General features: G+C 39.2%; 1 protein-coding gene across 1 annotated transcript in view; it reads left to right on the top strand.

Annotated features, from left to right (window-relative positions):
- The window catches only part of LOC121954250 (bone morphogenetic protein receptor type-1A-like), a 63,394-nt gene extending 44,114 nt beyond the window's left edge, over positions 1-19,280 (top strand). Inside the window, 11 exon segments of the mRNA XM_042501610.1 lie at positions 9,920-10,082; positions 10,220-10,322; positions 10,919-11,018; positions 11,106-11,193; positions 11,426-11,561; positions 12,655-12,847; positions 13,976-14,273; positions 14,374-14,549; positions 16,120-16,199; positions 16,201-16,251; positions 17,388-19,280. Of these exon segments, the coding sequence (XP_042357544.1) occupies positions 9,920-10,082; positions 10,220-10,322; positions 10,919-11,018; positions 11,106-11,193; positions 11,426-11,561; positions 12,655-12,847; positions 13,976-14,273; positions 14,374-14,549; positions 16,120-16,199; positions 16,201-16,251; positions 17,388-17,513 (1,514 nt within the window). The 3' untranslated portion in view covers positions 17,514-19,280.
- The last annotated feature ends 730 nt before the right edge of the window (positions 19,281-20,010 follow it).

Genomic DNA, 20,010 nt, shown 5'->3' with positions numbered 1-20,010 from the left:
ACTCCGTATTGACCCAAATATACGAGAAGAGCTTGTTTTTTAAAGTAGATGTTAAATTACATTCAAGGACAAGAAAAGTTTTCTCCAGTTCAAAGCAGCAGCTGAAAGTGTGAACAGAGAAAACAACTATTTAATCATCTTACAGATTGTATGTCTGCTGCGGCTTAATCCGTTCATCACTTTGGATCAAACCCGTCACTCATCAGTTAGTAGTTTATGAAAGCCTGTGTAACGTGTTTTACTGCCAAGTCGGTCATAAATTCCTGACAAGTGAAACTGAGACTGAATCATCTGACAAAAAGCCAAAAACTCCGATGTCACAGATGACGAGAAGCAAAAAAAGAAAGTCTGAAAAGACGCGCTACACAAGTGTGAGATTTACATTCTGCTTTATTAGAAGTATCTCTGATCAGTTTGGGAAATCTCTCCTCTGTGCGATCACTCGATCTGTGAAATGCATAAAAATCAACATCCACTCACGACTGCTTCTTCAACTCAAAGCTGCAGCTCAACACACAAGCTCAACCATGAGCCGCTCAGTTATTCATTAACCCTTCAGTTTGTTTTCAGCGAGATAAGCGGCACATTAACATAAAAAGTCACGACGCCCCTCCTCTGTAATCAGCTCCCCCTCCCTGTGCACACAGATCTGTATCGCAGGCCTTTTGTCAAAGCTGTGATTAAGTGTCAATTGGCTGATAATGGAGAGACTTTAGAAATGAAGCTGTGTTAACAATAGATACAAAGTCGGGGACGTTTTCACTCCTAAAGAACTTATTTATTCTAACATAGATGATCATGTGTTTGGGAAGCTTTTGGCAGAGATTTGTTGATTTACTGTTTTCTTAAAGTTGTGTTTTGTCACGAAACGGCCTGTTTCAGATTGAACTAAGAGGATAAAAGTTGCAGAATATAATGCTTTATTTCCAGCAGCAGTTAGACTTAGCTTCATTACAATTAAGATTTAATATTTTAAGGCATTTATTTTTTGTTTATTTGCATTAGTTGTTACCTGGGCACTAGCTAACCTTGAATCCTGTTTTAAACATTTAAGTGGAATTTAAAAAGATTTCCACTTTAGTTTTCACTTCATATTTGTAATTTATCATGCAGCTTCTTCCAATGCGAGCGGTTGCTGCTTTTCATACTTTTATATTTTCTTATTTGTTTGTTTTTTTGGGGTTTTTTTTTGGTGTGTAAGTGTGTTTGAGGGATTTATTAATGTAGGGTATCATTTCTGCTGTTACCAGTGACAAAACAGTTACTTTAAAAATGTTACCGCTGCCAGAGCAACACTCAAAAAGAATGTCTTTTTTTTAATTGCAAAGGCAAATTTGAACTTGAAAGTGAAAAATATCTTACATCTTAACACTTAAAAGTATACATAAATATTTAATTATGAATAAATAGAAAGTACTATTAACAAGCTAACATAACGCATTGATATAACAAAACCAAACTACAACATTTACATTGATAACAGCAAAACAAATTTCAAGTTGGGATAAATAACTGGACCTTCAAGACATCACTTTAAAATGTGTTGTATTTTGTCATAAAATAATGAAAACAAGCATTTGTTGCCACCCTGCCTTGAATCTAACAACACTGACATCGTGCGTATGATGTATGAAAAACATTGCATAGAAAAACTGATAATTAAAACATGCAAACAAAATGCTTTTTCCACCCAACTTCAAAGTTTCTCCTGATCATAGTGCAGGCTGTAAGATCTGAAGATGTTTTCATGTTGTTCAGATTGTAAAGCTCCGTTTTTGGGTGTAAACATGATGGTTTATTGTGTTCATAACAGCAAAAAGAGAGGAAAACATGCATTTTTTTCTCCCAGATGTTGTCAGTACAGTGTGGATGTGTTCATAAAAACTGCAGCTCTGAACATGAGAAAGGTCACCTTCTGACCTGCAAACACACACAGAGCAGGCTGATAAGAGCAGGGCGGTGTTCAGCTGAGTGTTACTGACTGATTGTGTCAGACTGTGTGATATCAGTCACACACACACACACACACACACACACACACACAGAGTTATCTGTGGAGGAAAAGGAGAGACTGTTTCTGTCGTCTTATCAAACTATTTTTTCCACTCACATCTTCACCTGTTGACTTCAGCTTCACTTCTTTTGCGTCAAATTTCTCTTTTAAATAAATAAAAAACATAAATGCATCCACCCAAAAAACCCCTCAACACTAAAACAATCATTTTGTTGTCAGCTGACTTTTTTATTTCCCCATATTTCGGCCCTGTGAAACGCTCTCGGCCCCGTCCACCGCTCCCCCCTGCAGGAAGCTGTTGAACTGATTGTTGCCGCTCTCACTTCCCCTCTGCACATTAACCATTTCCTGTATGGCGCTGTACGAGCTGTCAGCGGCGCTAAATGCTCCAAACAGCCATTGTTCTCCGGAAATATCCGGCAGTCCCTCTGGAGACATATTCACCCTTTGAAAGAGTGTTTGTTTCCACTCTGACAAGAAAGTCACTCAACACCGCACGGCTGATTCACACTTCCACTACGTGTTTCTTGAATCTGATTTTTATGTTTTATGAGGTTTTTTATGAGAGTGCTGGGTGATATTGGCTGAAACTTACATTGCAGTATTTTAGGCTATATCTTGGTATTTTTAAATCTCCTCCAAAGCCCTTCACTAATGCTAGAGCTGAGAGACAGAATCGAACATTACCACTTTGAGATGAAATAGTTACCGAGCCGAGGGACAGAGAGGTGGCGCAGGATGTCGTCTGGATCACGTTCTCTGATCATCAGCTGCGTGTCGTCCTCTCCTGTCGCCCTGCAGAAGTGATGACGGCTCGTAACAAGAGAAAACCAGCCTGTCCTCTGTCCTGATCTCCAGCCTGCAGCAACTTAACAGGGCATCCAAAAAAAAATCCTCTGAATCTCTGTGCTGATGTTTCGGATGTTTAGTATGAGAGCACAGTGCAGGACAGTATACAGCACAAACACTACTACAGATTTCTTGTAGTTCAGGTTTAAAAGAGGCAGTTTTGGGGGGAAATGTGAATTTATTATCTTAATAATTCTCTTTGCAAAATGAAGATTGAAGTGCGATTACTCTGAATTCTGAGATTCCCAAATATTTCAGCCGTTGTCAGATATCAACTGTGAGGCGTTTAGGGTTGATGCTGTTATTCTGGATTGACTGATTCGAGTCGTACACGTGCTCTCCCTCCCCTGTTTCCAAGGGCGGGGGAGTGAGAGGAGCAGAGGGAGGTGACACTGAGCGTCCTCTCGAGGTTTCAGTGTGGTTGACAGCTGATCTGTCCTCTTTCTGTCCTCCTCCCTCGCCTCTTTTCTTATTTGTCCCTGACTGGAGGAGCAGCAGGATGCGTTTGCCCTCTGCAGGCTTAAAGCTTAACAGTGCTTCAGATTCTGAGGCGCTCATTTGCAGACAAAGTCCCCGACAGGTCGAGATATTTCACCTTCTAGATATCAGGGCAGCATCTTGGTTAATTTCTTTTAATAGTTCACACAAAACACTTGCATTTTTATTTATGCCAAACAAACTCAGATGTGTTTGTGATCTTGGACTTTTAATGAGGAGCTCCAAAAACTCTCAGCGAGCGGAGCATCAGGTTAATTGCTTTAGTGTGAATCAGGTGTTAAATTGAAGTCTACACAGAAATGAAACTAACCACAGTCAGCTCCCAATAAAAGAGTCTGTATTGACAGTGTTTGGATTGTGGATTGGGAGGATATCAGTGCAGCGACAGCGTGTGGCCTCCGCTGCTGAATTTGAAGTGCAACTCAGCCGTTAAGTCAATAAAATGCTAAAAACAATAAAATAAAATAGAAAAAAAAACAGAAAAAATGTCACTAAGACTAAAACTTGTACCTGCATCTAAAAAAAGTAAAGCAACACACTATAGAGGATGTAACCAACGAATATTTGGGTATATTTTAACTGGAAAAAGGCCAAAATGATTAATCTATTATCATGAGTAACATATATTTTCTGGAAAACAACTTCTCTATATACAACTGCTGTTTTTGGAAAGTTGTGATGGAGGTGGGACAGTTTCAACACCGTCCTGTCATCAGCTCTGCTGTAGAGTCACTCAGTGTTTACAGATTGTTTGTTTTTTTTACCACGCCATGCTGCACCAGACGGGTGGAGTTTATCTCCTCAGAGCGGTTCAGAGAGTGAGTCTGGTACATTTCCAACCCAGAGGAGAAGATAACCGTGACTTTTAGATACTGTTCGACCCGGCTCTCCTTCACACACGCCTCGCCTGCTCTGCTGTCGTTTAACAACATCAACTGGGACGTGGTGGGTGGTAAAAGATGCGCTTTCTGGCCTGTGTTTACCAGCTCAGCCAAATTCACTCTGCAAAAGTAGTTTTACTGAGGAAAAATCATCTAAACACTTCAAAACATGGGGAAAAAGGCAATATGCAACTTGCAAAGTGCTTTGAAAATTGAAATTGAATAAAAATATTAAATGGAGTTGTTATTATTTTTAAGCACATTTTTTACTTTTTGATTTTTTATTTGTTTTTATTTATTTGTGCTAATTTTTAGGTACATTTCTTGTAGTTTTTTAAAAAAATCTATTTATTTATTTATTTTTGCTGATTTTGGGGTAATTTCTTCCTAAGTTGCTCATTACCTTCTTCTCATATTTTTGTAAGTAATTAAGCCAATATGAACATGTGTCAAAGGGTTAATAAAGAGAGGAGGCAACAGTTTATAGACACTGTATTCAAAATCTCTTCACCAAAAGTGCCGTTTGTTGTTATCTGAATCATTTTTTCTTCAGCACATTTGATTTTTCTTTGTTACGCTTCCTCTTGGTACGTCCCTGGAGTTCGATCATGCCATCTTTATGTTTTCTGCATATTTGCCGACAGTGAGTCACTCGAGTAACTCCCCGTCGTAAAGTTTCTCTGCATGAGAGCAGAGCAGCTAACTTTGTGTCTGCAGACCACACCGGCTGCTTTAGCCCAAAACTGAGCGCCCACTTACAGCAACAGGGACATGGCGAGGCTTAAATCAAGCGCTCCTCGGTCTGCTGTAACCCACATTCCTTCCTTCATACTTTTCTTCCACACATCTGCTTAATTTCCGCACCCAAGTTAGAGAAGTTATATTTAACAACTCAGTTTGTTCTTTTGTTATCAGCTTGGGCTGCAAATGACCATCAGTTTAATTTTCGGTTAATCTGTTGATTATTTTTCTCCATCGATTAGTTGTTTGAGCGATAAAATGTCAGAAAATAGTGAAAAATGGTCCAAATTTTGCTCAAAGCCCTCAAATGTAAAATGCAAGAAATTTGGAAAAAATGAAAGGAGAGAGAATTATTTGATTTTTTTTTAAAGAGGGGGAAATATGAAGTTTTAGTTATCAGTATTATACATTTCAAATTATGTTACAGAAAGAATATAGAAAAAAGATGTTTTCATTTTTTATGTATGTATAAATATATATTTACATTTTGCTGGTCATTTCATTTTTGGGTTGTTTTTTTTTCTTTTATGCTATTATTTAGTAATTTTTCCTGTAACTTTTTACTAAGTTTTTGCTCATTTTTGGGTCATTTCTCGTTAAGTTCTCATTGCCAATTTTCTCAGTTCTCTAAGAGAAGATATATTATCAGATTACTTTGCGGTTAATTTAATAGTTTTATTTAGTACTGTTTAATTTTTTAGGATGGAAACCAAATATGATTTTTATGTATTTTTTTTCCCAATTATTCTTTTAGTGTGTAAAATATCCAAAAACGATGGCCCTCACACCTTTCTAGAGCCCAAGCTGATGTGTTCAAATGATTTTCTGTTCACCCAAAAGTCCAAACCCTAAAAATATTCACACAACAAATATTAACATGTAACAAAGGAAATCTGCAAAACTTCTCATTGAAGAAGCTTCAACCAGAGAACAAAAGGCTGCGATTATCAGAATAGTCGTCGCTTATTTCTCTTTGTTTCGACTAGTCCTTTCAGCTTTATTGATTTCTTTTTGCTGCACGTTTTATTATCAGTACGCTGCATATTTGCAGACAGTGAGTCACTCTTGAGTAACTCCCCGTCGTAAAGTTTCTCTGCACGAGAGCAGCTAACTTTGCAGACCACACCGACTGCTTTGACCCAAAACTGAGCGTCCATGTTCACCGTTTTCCCTGCAGCTGCTCGGATGTTTAAATGAGAGATCAGAGTGTTTTATCAGACTGCTACTGGACGTAAATAAACGGTGGGTCTGAAGCAGCGCTGTGACTTTAAGAGTCTGATTACCCAGCGTGCTCTCTGCCAGACCTCAGTCTCCACTCTGACTGCCGGCACAATTAAGCACACATGTGGATGGAGACAGAAACAAGAGCAGCCATTTCCAGCCTCAGCACACCCACCGTCCCTTTACTGCTCCTGCCTCCTCGCTGCAGGCACGCAATACATCTTTATTTCAGCCAATCAGAGCCGTCCGCAGCGTGAGAGGGGGGCGGGGCTGAGAGAAAAGTGTGTAACATTTTTCAGTTTTAGACAGTGATGACATTTTTTATTTTTGTTTGCGCTGATTTAAATATAAATCATGCCTGCGTCTACGTAGGACAGAAGTCACTGTGTCTCTAGAAAAACATTGTAGGTACCTCCCAACATAAAAAGATTAGTTTTTATTTATTTCATTATTATAAATTGGTTTACAGTAACAAAAAACTAATAAAATCCAAAACATAAGATCTAAAACTATATAAAATCATTTGAATAATTTCAACAAATATTTGGCTTTAGGAAATGTAACTATTGTTGTACGCGAACACACCGCGAGCTGTCTGTGATTTACTGAGGCGCTCAAAATAACGTCAACATAAACTGGTTAATGACGACCAGCTGCGCTAAAAATCATTCATATACATACACTGACTCGCCTTTACTTACGCTGTAAGTAACTTACTTAACTAGTTAGTCAACAACTTACATACTGATAAAGTCAGATAGTTGCTTACTTACATAGTTAGTTACTTACCTGGTAACTTATTTACCTACTGGCTTAGTTAATTAGTTACTTGCTTAATTACTTACTGACCGTGTAACCTGGATACTTAGTGACAAAGTTAGTAAGTTACTTCATCACTGACTTAGTTACCTACCTATATAGTCACATAGTTACTTAGTTTATAGTCACATAGACTGAGTTAGTTTGTTACTAAGTTACTCACATAAGTTACCGACATGGTTAATTTTGTTACTTACTTAATTACTTACATAGCCACTAATTTATTCAGTTAGTAACTTGTTACTTAAACAGTTGGTTAATTACTTTCTTGTTTAATGTCTTAGTTACGTAGTTACTCGGTAAGTTCATTAGTTAATTAATTTCTTACTACTTACTACCTACTTACTTGCTGACTTACTTTTTACTTAATGACATAGTTATTTAGTCACTTAGATACTTAATTAATCGTATAGCTACTTAATCATTTACCTAGTTTCTCACTGATGTAGTTAGATAATAATTTAGTTAATTACTTACCCACAAAGTCACTCAGTTACTCAGTTTATGACTTTGTCAGGTAGTTTCTTACTTGTTACTTATTCACAAAGTAGCCTACTTACTTGTTAACTGACTTAAGAAGTTACTTGCTTACTTACTGACGTAGTTAACGTTTACTCTTTTACTTTCTTAGCAAATTAGTGACTGACTGAGCGAGTTACAGGCACACAGCAAGCATTTTCCTGATTAGCTGACTGACTTACAGCTCTTGTCCCTAATGTGGCAGTTGATGTGATTGTCTTATGAAGCTCAGTTTTCTTTGTACACACAGAAACTCTAAGCTGGAGTTTTTAACATTTACACACTCATCAAACTATTATATAAAATCATTTTTTTTGTGTGGAAAGTGCAGTTTCAGTCTGATTGGAGATTTGAAACAAGAAAATGGTGATTAGTGTGGACGCAGTCTGTGGGTTGGTTTTTTAACGTGCGGGCTCGGCTCGGTGTGAGGCAGCTCATCAAAGCGTCGCTGCGAGGCGACATCAGACGATATTTCTTCTTCTTTTTCTTCAGTTTTTTTCCTCTGTACGTCTGTCAAACATGAGTCAGAGTCTGCGTTCCTGTCTGCAGAGTCACAGTCACAAACCCGTTTGAGTCTCTGGAGCTCCGTGTCTGAACCACAGCAACAGTTTTTACTTCTGTGCTGGCTGTACAGACAGACAGACAGACAGACTGTTGCCGTGGCGACCAGGCAGCTCAAAGTGTAGCTGTGCAGGTAGTTCATGTCCAGACATGACAACATGCACGTCTGCACAGCTCCCAGTGTTTTTACTTTGAGAGAGAGAGGGAGGGATGAGACAGAAGCGTTTAACACTTGATGTTTAAGAAATAGAAGTTAAAGGAAAGAAGAGAGGGAGGGATTTAAGGAGGACTGGAGATGATTAGAAGAAGGCAGTTAAGGTGGACTGATAACAGAAGGATGAACAGAGCTGCAGGAGGACGGCGAGGGATTAAGACGTCTCTTCTGTGTCTGACTCCCTTTATCTCTGCTCATTTGATAAATATTTTAAAGAATATTTTCTGTTTGATGAAGCTGATTCAGTTGATTGTTTGGCAGAAAATCTATTAATTAGCCAAACGTTAATTGTTTACTTTAAACATCCTTAACTGTGCTTATCTTCTCTGGTATCATTGTTTTTTTGTCCAATTTTTAATTTATGTTCGACATAACTTGCAGGTATACATCAGCCATTAACTGCTGTCAGTATCACAACAAATATAGATATCAGGACAATAAAAGGTGAATAAATAAACAAAACAGAACATAAAAAAATAATAATTATTAGACCTTGTCTTAATGAATTCATGGATCATGTAATGCAGCACTACCATTATGACAAAGACAGTAACAGATACAGAAAAGTAACATTAAATGAACAATTAAATAAATGATTTTCTCTATTTTTATTTATTTTTTAACTATTGTAAAGTGAATATTGTTTATCTATCTGCATTTTTCAAAAGCTTTAGTTGTTGTCCATCGAGGATTATTGGAGAGTCTGTTTTTGGTGTATAATTGTTGTTTTTGGGGGGGTAAATACATTTTATTAATGACCTCCAGTGCACATACAAGATTCACAATGTTTTGAAAAAATTAATATGCGAAGAAAACAGGGAATTAAAGAGCATGAACAAAAAGAAAGAAATAATCAGATATTTGAGTTAAAAGTCATTTAAGAAATGATTTAAAATAATAATCAGGACCAAACTTTTACATTGATGAATAACACAAACACTCAATTAAAGTAAGAGTCTTTAAAAAGACAGTTAACGAGGATAAATGGATATAATTCAATTAAGTACAAGTAAATAACTTTTTTTCATATATCCTACTCTTTTTAAAGCATCTTTGATGAAAAGTACTACATGCTATTATTATGATTATTATTATTATTATTATTCTGAAAAGTAACCGGGGTGGAGTCCTGTGTATCTGCCTGCTGTGACCTCTGACCCCGATCAGGTTACTTTTGGGTTTTGTGATGTTTTCACAGTCACCATGGAGATTTTAAAATGCCTAAAACATAAAGATTATGACGAGACGCACTCACAGTTGTTGGTGCAGTATTATTAGCCTTGATGCCGTATATGGACCTCCTCCCCCTCCTCCTCCTCCTCCTCCTCCTCCTCCTGCTGTTGTCCTGCTGATAGAGGAGGAATGTTTCACCTCCAGCAGGAGTCACTATAATAAATCTGACCTGAAGTCTGTTCTCTGAGCTCTCCGATCTGTCCCCCAATCCCCGACTGTACAGTGACCATAAATAAAGATCATTAAATGATGTTGCTTCTCTTTGTTTTGCAGTAAAAACTGAAGAACTGAGTGTCTTTGTTTATTTAAAACACAGACAGAAAATCACACTGAGAGATATAAAACTTAAACTCTGGTTTCTCCCTCCAGCTGCAGGTCAGAACCCGGACCACGTGCTGCAGGGGACGGGGGTGAAACCCGAGGCTCGGCGGCCCGGTGAGGACTCGACCATTGCGCCCGAGGACGCCGCCCGGTTCCTCAGCTGCTACTGCTCCGGACACTGTCCAGAGGACGCCACCAACAACACCTGCCAGTGAGTAGAGACGGCGGTGAATCTCTGGTAGACAGTCAGGGTGCAGGGCGATGGAAACGGTGGAATCGCAGCTGATCAGCCACAGAAAGTTAAAATCATTGTTATTGATCCATAACGACGAATCTGTGTCTCCTCAGGACCAACGGTCAGTGTTTCGCCATCATCGAGGAGGATGAGCACGGTGAGGCCATCCTCACCTCCGGATGCATGAAGTATGAAGGCTCACACTTCCAGTGCAAGGTACACACACACACACACACACACACACACACACACACACACTCACTCACATTCACACTGAAGTTTGTGTTTACATGCACAGATTAAATCAGATGTTTACATCTTTACTCGTCATCATAATTATTAATAATAATAATTATGCACAGATGAAAATAGTCACACATCAGCAACTGAAGAGTCTTTTTTTTTGTCATCTTTGTCTCTCAGAAACAGAATTCAGTCGTCTGTTGAAGTAAATAATTTAGCGGTTCTTCTTTCATTTCGTTCTTGAGATTAATTTTGGGGCTTTTAAGTATAAGATGAATTTATCAAGTGTCTCAGAATCACAGCAAGCAGCAGCGCAGTGCAGCCTGAGGCGAGCTGCCATGTAATATCTAAGGAAAGCTGCAGCAGCCGCTCCGAGCTGCACTTGTTGGATGCTGCAGCCGAGTGTGGCACAAAAGCTGGGGATAGTTTAACTTTCAGCGTCAACTCTGAGAGTTTTTGTCCTGTTTGGAGTTGTTTCCTCCTCCTGGCAAATAAAAGCTCGGCTCTGTTATATCACACTGTGTCAGGGAGGCTTCATCGATTGATCGTGCGATTGTTTTGATTGACAGGACTCTCCCAACGCTCAGACCAGGAGGACGATCGAGTGCTGCAACACCGACTTCTGCAACAGAGACCTGCAGCCCACCCTCCCCCCTCAGCCTCCCGCAGGTAACACTCACGCTCCCCCCGACAGCTGCTGCAGGTGTTTGATCGTCAGGTGAGAGCAGAGTTAAGCTCCGCTGTTTTGTTTTCCAGAAGGAAGCCCCCACTGGCTGGCCTTCCTCATCTCCATGACGGTCTGCTGCTGCACTCTGATCTGCGTCACCGTCGTCTGTTACTACAGGTACGACTTCAGCGTACCTCAGTCACAGCTATTTTTTACTATATTACTGCATACTGTATTTATTGATATACAATCTAAAAGGAATTCAACACATTTAATTACATAATGTGAAAACCTGCAGCTGCCATAGAAGTGACAGTAGCTGTTAATAAATTAGTATTCTATATTTAGAAACTTAACTCTGTGTGTGTGTGTGTGTGTGTGTGTGTGTGTGTGTGTGTGTGTGTGTCAGGTATAAGTGGCAGAGTGAGCGTCAGCGGTATCACAAGGATCTGGAGCAGGAGGTCTTCATCCCTGCTGGAGAGTCTCTCAAAGACCTCATTCACCAATCACAGAGCTCCGGCAGCGGCTCCGGGCTCCCCCTGCTGGTGAGGACACAACACTGCATTGGGAGGACACTTAACAAAAATTACATAATATGATTTGCAAACATATAGATACATACATGGGACTTCTGCAGAAGAAACGTCTGATCAGTTCAAATTTAGGAGAAAAATGTGGACACTTTTATTCCTCTGAAGTTAGACCCAACACTCAATTCTGTGTCCAGTGATCCAATCAGACGCTTTTTAGACACTAATTATTATTTTCTGAATTTCGCAGTTTGATGGCCAGATTTATGCAGAAACTAAAACTGAAAATAATTTGTCTCCTTTAAACAATTTGTTGATGTTTTTTAATATCAGCAAGTGTTTTATAAATTGATGATGCAGTACTTAAGTGTATAAAAATGTCCACGTTCCTCCACAAAACCTTTATTTTTATTAACAAACCAAAGTTCTTAATGCTGCATATAAACTGTCTGAATGAAACACAGTTTAATCTTTTTACACGAGGAACTTTGCAAATTCTCTTCAGGCAAAGCGAAAAAGGTTAAAGGTTAAGAAGTCTATTGAAAATGACCCAAAAATGTGTTTTCTGTACTTTTTTGGGGAGGGGGTGGGATTATAAATTAAATTATAAATAGATAAATTAGATTATAAATAAAAGTAGGACTGCAGCAAAGACTTATTTTCCTTATTCATTATTCTGCTGATTATTTTCAAAATTAACTGATTTTCCTTTAAAATGTCAGAAACTAGTGACTTCAGATGTTTGTTGGTCAACAGTCTAAAACATATTTAATTTGTAGTGATATAACAGGAAAAAAAAGAACAACCTTGCACTGAACAAGCACATATTAAGCGTCAATATTAATCAGTTATCGATATATTTGCAGATTAATTTTCTGTCAATCAAGTTATCATAATAATCTAATTGTTTCAGCGCTTAAAAAAAGATGTCGGGACTATTTTAAGTGAAAGTGCTTCACTTTCTTGTTTCTGTCATTTTTTTAATTTTATTTCGTGCACTCGTTATTTTAATGAATTTGAGGTAAATCAGCAGCTGAGATTCGACTCAAATCCGACAAAAAAAACCAATATCACTAAACCCCAACTTGTTGTTCTCTCGTCCGCTCAGGTGCAGCGGACGATCGCCAAGCAGATCCAGATGGTCCGTCAGATCGGTAAGGGGAGGTACGGCGAGGTGTGGCTGGGCCGCTGGAGGGGAGAGAAGGTGGCCGTCAAAGTCTTCTTCACCCGCGAGGAAGCCAGCTGGTTCAGAGAGACGGAGATCTACCAGACGGTCCTGATGAGACACGAAAACATCCTCGGTAACAAAGCACATCTCACTTCACTGATCGTCATTATCGGGCGCAAACCCCGCATCTCCACATTTCCCTGTTTTCTGAAATGATGAATGAAATATATTTAAAAAGCTTGCGACCAAAACTCCTTTCTCCATTGGATCCTTTTAAAAAACACAGTGTTTTTTTTCTAATTCCTGAAAAATAGCAATTTCGGAGGTTTGTGCCCGACAGCAGCGATACACAGCAGGTTCTGTCAGAGCGAGTACAAAGTCGAGAGAAGTAACAAAACTCAATAAAACTGTGAGCTCAGAGCGACAGACGAAGACTGCAGGACTCCAGGACCGATCAATACCGCCATTGATTTTTAATTTGGTTGATGATTTAAAACTAATGACGGCGTCGCCTGTCGTCTGATGGGACGCGACGACGACACGCTGCTCAGGCTATGATCCGTCCTCGCTCCCCAGAGTGCACTGGACAGAAAACTGAACCTGACGGAGCTAAAATTTAGTTTAAGTGAGTCGTGTGGCTCAGAAATCCAACAAAATCGGGCTCACATCGTAAAGTGTGTGAGGAGCCTTTATTGTGAAGTCTTAATATAGAAATAAAGAGATATTAAACACATGATTTAAATACTGTTAAACAGGGTAGAATTATAGAAATAACATTTAAAATCAAATAAAAGGAAATATAAATAAACTCAGTCCTTAAATCTCATATTATCACATATTTTAAGCTGCAGCCGAAGGTACTGATGACCTTCGGTCAGAGAAAATTAAATATTTTAGGGTTCCTGTGGTCAAGAAAAACCTGGAAAAGTTTGCAAAAAACAATTTTCAGGTCTGGATAACTAAATAATCCCTGAAAGTTTTGGAAAATTCATGAAATTTTGTTTCAAGTGGAAAGACCATTGGTGTAAATATTGGTGATTTAAAGAAAAACAAATCAGATTTTTTTTTTTAATATTAAGAAAAAAAAGCCATTTTTCCTTTAACCAAACATTTTTAAAGAAACAAGAACCAAAATTTCTAAAGAAAAATGACATTTTCAGTTTCACTTTGGTCTCAAAGTCATAGAAATTCTCGCAATTTTTACGAGTGTTTCCTCGTCCGCGGAGGTCTGACCCATCAATCATCTCTCTCCGGCCTGCAGGCTTCATCGCGGCCGACATCAAAGGCACCGGCGCCTTCACGCAGCTCTTCCTCATCACCGACTACCACGAGAACGGCTCTCTGTACGACTACCTCAAGCTGACCACGCTGGACACGCAGACTCTGCTGCGGCTGGCGTACTCCGCCGCCTGCGGCCTCTGCCACCTGCACACGGAGATCTACGGCACGCAGGGCAAGCCGGCCATCGCCCACCGAGACCTGAAGAGCAAGAACATCCTGATCAAGAAGAACGGCACCTGCTGCATCGCCGACCTCGGCCTCGCCGTCAAGTTCAACAGGTACGCCGTCACGCTGTGGACATGTTGAAACTGTCCTCACCGTATACACTACAGTGACATCTGCATGTGACTGACGGCGCTGTTTTTTGCGTTGCCATAGTGACACTAACGAGGTGGACGTCCCTCTGAGCACACGGGTGGGGACGAGGCGCTACATGGCCCCCGAGGTCCTGGACGAGAGCCTCAACAAGAACCACTTCCAGGCCTACATCATGGCCGACATGTACAGCTACGGCCTCGTCATCTGGGAGATGGCGAGACGCTGCGTCACCGGAGGTACACACACACACACACACACACACACACACACACACACACAAACTGTGTTTTACAGACATTAGACTGCACGGGTGTTCCTGATAAAGTGGACACTGAGTGTATGCTCATACATTTTTTTTAGATATTAACCAAAAATAGACTCAATAAAGTTTTTTTGAACTCCTGTAAGCCCGGTTTTTACTGCATTAAATGTAAAGCTGCAACAATTAGTCGATCTACACAAAATTAACTGGCATCTATTGATTGTTTCAGTAATTTTTTCAAACAAAAACACAAGAAGTTTTCTGGACTCGGCTTCGCAGAGTGAGGATTTTCTCTTTTTCTTTGGCGTAGATTGAACATTTGGATATTTTGAAACACTAATTAAACAAAACAAGATAACTAAGACGATGTAGCCTCTGAGAGTTTGTGACTTTTTCAAGGTTTTTTAAACATATTTTAGACTACTGTTGATTATTTTTGTCATATATTGTAAAAATATCGAAAAAAAAAAATGGCTTGCCGTCTTCTCAGAGGCCACTGTGATGACCTCGGTCTGCTTGTTTTGTCGTTCCAATAACTTGATTTTTTTTTTTTGTTTTTTTAATTTACTGTGACATATAACCAAAAAAGCATCAAACAGTCTAAGAATCTGAAACCGGAGAATATTTGAATCTTTTTTTTTTTGCTTGAAAAACACAATTTGACAAATTGTTGCAGCTCTAATTGAAAATCATCATCAGAGAATAATTGTTAGTTGCAGCATTAATTTAGTGTCATAAGACATTTCTGTCAGTTATTTTAGTGTGAATACTCAGCTGTGATTGGCCAGTGAAAATATTCAAATATTTCAGAGTAAACCAGCATGAAGAAGTACTCCAGTCAGTTTTTAGATTTATTAAGTGGCTCCACTTGCTGGTGAAAATATGTTACTGCAGACAGTCCTGAACATCTATCCCCATCTGAATATTTTTTTTTTTTAAATTAATTAATTAAATTAATTAATTTAAATAGCTAAGGAAAGTTACGATGGCTCAACCTTAAATTATCAATGTTAAAATAATTGGATTTATTTATATAATGCAATATTATATATATTATTTATATAATTTAATGTATATTTATTTACCTTTTTAAGATATTTTGTAAACCTTTTTTTCTATCATTTTTTTCTTCTTTTTTTGCTAAATTTCATACAATTAACAAAGGATTAATAATATTATATAATATTAACATTTTCCGTAAATTGTTTTTTTAATTTTCATTGTCTTTCTTTATTATTTGTGATGCTTCTTGTCTTGTCATGGACACAACGAGATATTTAAATATTTAATAAAGACTCGATGACATAAATGTGCCAGAAAAGTTAACCGTTTCACAAATTTTCTGACATTTTACGTATCAAAACAGTTTGTATATTATTCAACAAAGTATTAACAGTGAAAAACAGCCTTTTTAATAATTTTTGCTGTGATATTCTTTGTAATCTTGTTAGAACAGAAGTGATCCGGATGAAGGAGAAAAAAAAGTCCGTCTCAGTGAGAAAATGTGTCCTCGGGTGAGTTAACGTCTCTGTGTCTCCTCTCAGGTATCGTGGAGGACTACCAGCTGCCGTACTACGAGATGGTGCCCTCCGACCCGTCTTACGAGGACATGCTGGAGGTGGTTTTGTGTCAAAGGACTGAGACCGACCGTGTCCAACCGCTGGAACAGTGACGAGGTGACGCTCAACATTCAGACGTCGATCATTTATAAACGCAGACACAGATTTTTTACATATGATTTATTTATGAGATTTTCAAGAAATTTTTCATACAAAACTTCAAAAACACAATGTGTAAGGCCGTACACGTCCACAAGAGATAAAATGGTGGAAAACTAGACAAATAATACAGCAAAGCAAGGTTGTTTGTAGAGACAGTGACAGAAAAAATGCATGGACAAGCAGTGTAGTCGTAAAAGGTAATCATAAATAATAACTACAAGGACAACAACAGCAACAGGAAATAAGAAAACAAAAACAAACATAAAGACAAATAAACAAACAAAGACACAGATTTACTTACAAAATAAAGTATTAATACCACACTGAATACTCACAGCCTCACTTAATGATAAAATAGCTGAATTTAACTTTTCAGCATGACAGTGTCTAAAAATGACTTCACCGATATTATATTTATTATATTTATTTATTTATATTTGTGCACTTTATTCCAAACGTGTCTGACGAGAATCGAGGACACAGTCTGTCCGAGGTTTCATATCCGCTTTGTCTGCCCGAAGTCGTTTAAAGTGGACTTTTTATCCAGTTTTCAGCCACGTTTCTACGATACGCTTTCAGATCTGAGTCGTTTTTCACTATGAAGGATTCACGTCAGTGACGCCCAACTTGCTTTGTTTTGGGGCCACTTTAGCAAATTGACAGGAGGCCGGGGCCAATCACAGCAGCCCCGTACACGAGTCTGGGACTTTATCATGTTTCTAGGACTGTAGAAGGTTTCAAGGATTTTGGGACATTTCTAGGCTTTCAGGACGATTCTTGGATTTTTAGAGCATTTCCAGGATATGAGGACATTTCCAGGATATGAGGACATTTCTAGGATTTTAGTGCAAATGAGAATTTTAGGACATTTGTAGGTTTCTTGGATATTTTTGCAGTTTTAGGACATTTCTAAAATTTTGGGACATTTTGAGGATTTTAGGACATTTTGAGCATTTTAGGACATTTTGAGGTTTTAAGGGCGTTCCAAGGATTTTAGGATGTTTCTGGGCGTGTCTAGGACTTGTACTGTCTCTAACTCTGTGTGTGTGTGTGTGTGTGTGTGTGTGTGTGTTGTCCTTGTGTCTCCTCAGTGTCTCCGGGCGATGCTGAAGCTGATGTCAGAGTGCTGGGCTCATAACCCCGCCTCCCGCCTCACCATCCTCAGAGTGAAGAAGACGCTCGCCAAGATGGTGGAGTCCCAGGACATCAAGATCTGACGCCTCCCTCTTCCTCCATCTTCAGTCGCTCCAGAAACAACTGTGGACTCCTTCCTCCACCTCCTCCTCCTCCTCCAGCTCTTCCTCCCACCTGAACCCACTCAACCAGATTGGACCGGATCAGGCTCCTTCTTCACCAGGAGGAGGAAGAGGAGGAGGAGGTGGTAAATAATAAAGGACCCGATCAGGGCTGAACTGCGCATCTCCTCCTCCTCCTCCTCCTCCTCTATCTTCAGTCGCTTTGGAAACGAACTTGGGAGTCTTTGGTCCTCCTCCTCCTCCTCTTCTTCATCCCACCTGAACCCACTCAACCGGATCAGACCAAATCAGTTTGTCATGAGGAGGAAGAGGAGGAGAAGTTGGGAGATACTAAAGGACCTGTTTGAGGACAGAACTTCGCACCTCCTCCTCCTCCTCCTCCTCCTCCATCTTTAGTCTGTCTGGAAACACACAAACGGTCCCTCCGCCTCCTCCTCCCTAATCTTTGGTTCCGGAAACAAATGTGGACTCCCTCCTCCTCCTCCTCCTCCTCCTGCTGCTCCTCCTCCTCCATCTTCAGTCACTTTGGAAACGAACACAGACTCCTTCCTCGACCTCCTCCTCCCCCATCTTCAGTCAGTCTTGAAACAAACGTGGAGTCCTTCCTCCTCCTGTTGCTCCTCCTCCTCCTCCATCTTCAGTCTTTCTGAACAAATGTGGAGTCGCTCCTCCTCCTCCTCCTCTGTCTGTGCTGAGTGGCTCGTCGGGAGCGAGACAGCCGGGTTTGACGCTTTCTGTGAAAGCCAAACGAGACAATAAAGACATTTTTAATGACGGTGGCGAGAGGAGGCGGGGCGGGGAGGAGCTGCTGGCGCTCGTCGTGAACGAACACGGGAGCCGCGGCGTCACCTTCCTCCACTTCTGCCTGTTTCAAAAACGCTTAAAAAATGCCAATTTTTTGTTTTGTTTTTGTTCATTTCTCTTCAGGACTGAGTTCTCCTGCCATATTGAAATATATCTCCACTCTAAAAAGTAGAGTTAATTATAAAAAGGTACTATTATAATATGTGAATTTAAACGTGTAAATAAATGTTATCGTTAGATGCCGTGCCTACTCATGAGAGGATTATTAAATAAACCAGAACACTGTGCTGCAGTGGTGTTGACGTCCAGCCGACTCCTCAGAGACGATAACGGGAGTCACCACGGAGACGTCTACCGTCCTGTCTGTCTGTCTGTCCACATCCTGTCTGTGTGTCCTTATCTTGTCCGTCTGTCTGTCTGTCTGTCTGTCATGAGATGATCGGTTATAAAGAGGCGGAGCTGCTCTGGTGGCACAAAGAAATCTGATTGGTTGAGCTAAACCTCAGTGGGCGGAGCAAAACGACTCGAGTGTCGGTTCTAATCAAGACTTGCAGATCTGATCACAAAAAATAACAAATCAATCATGTTTTATATCGCGTTTCTCTGTGGGCCGACGTAGAAGTCGTCCTGCGTCCCTCGACAAATAACCTACGGGATTTTTCCGTTGGATTTTGGATTATTGCAGAAAATAAGATCTGTGACAAAAGAGAAGTTTATGATACAGGTGTAGTTCAGTAAGATAATCTTCACGTTTGAACATCACTGTGACTTTTTAAATCTTAAATATAGTCGGCAGAAGTAAAAAGCGCCGACATTCGGCTACATTATTCTACAAACCCGTAAAATAACAGATGATGTTCTGTTTTTCCAGTTTCCGGCTGTGATAAATGGTGTCATTTCTTGTGATTTTTTTTTTCAAAGAAAAGGTTTTCTTTAAAAATGAAAAAAAAAAGAAAAGTACCTTTTTTTTTCTTTAAAATCGACAAAATCAATTAAAAGAAAACCAAAATGCCCAAAATTCCAAAATGATAATTTCCCAGTGGTAATTTGTGTTTTTACATTTACAGCTATGATAAATGGTGTTTTTTTTGGGTGATTAAAAAAAAATCTTTTTTTTTTTTTTTTTTTATAGATATAACCAAAAATGGTTAAAGAAAGAGGCCATTTTTTTTAAATCGCCCAAAAAATCAAATGAAAAAAAAAAGAAAAGAAAAAAATTGACATAATTAAAGAACAAAAATCCTTCCTCGCAGTAAAAGAATGCAGCAAAATATATCCATTTAAAGCTGCATATCCCCAAAAACCAACATAACAAAACATAAGTCCCTCGGCTCGTCGGGTACTAATTGGTTTGTCAAAACTTGGACCGCTAACGATAAATTAGCATCATTCGCTGATGTTTAACTCGTCCAATCAGAGTTTTTCAGTCTGTTGAAGATTCATTTATTCTAAAATAAGAGTTACTTCATCCTACAGTAAGTTAAAATAAGGATTTATTTGCATTTTTGGGACAAAACTTTTGTAACAAGAATATTTGGGAAATTAGTCCAGTCAGCGTAGCTTAGCACAAAGACTGAAGAAGAGGGAAACTTTTGGTTTAGCTCCATAAAAAATGTGTATTGTATTTATGTGCGCTATCTGGTTTATGAACAGG

This window comes from Plectropomus leopardus, chromosome 15, assembly GCF_008729295.1.
Source record: "Plectropomus leopardus isolate mb chromosome 15, YSFRI_Pleo_2.0, whole genome shotgun sequence".
NCBI lineage: Eukaryota > Metazoa > Chordata > Actinopteri > Perciformes > Serranidae > Plectropomus > Plectropomus leopardus.
Note: the sequence above shows the minus strand (reverse complement) of the source record. Positions and strands in the feature narration are given on the sequence as shown.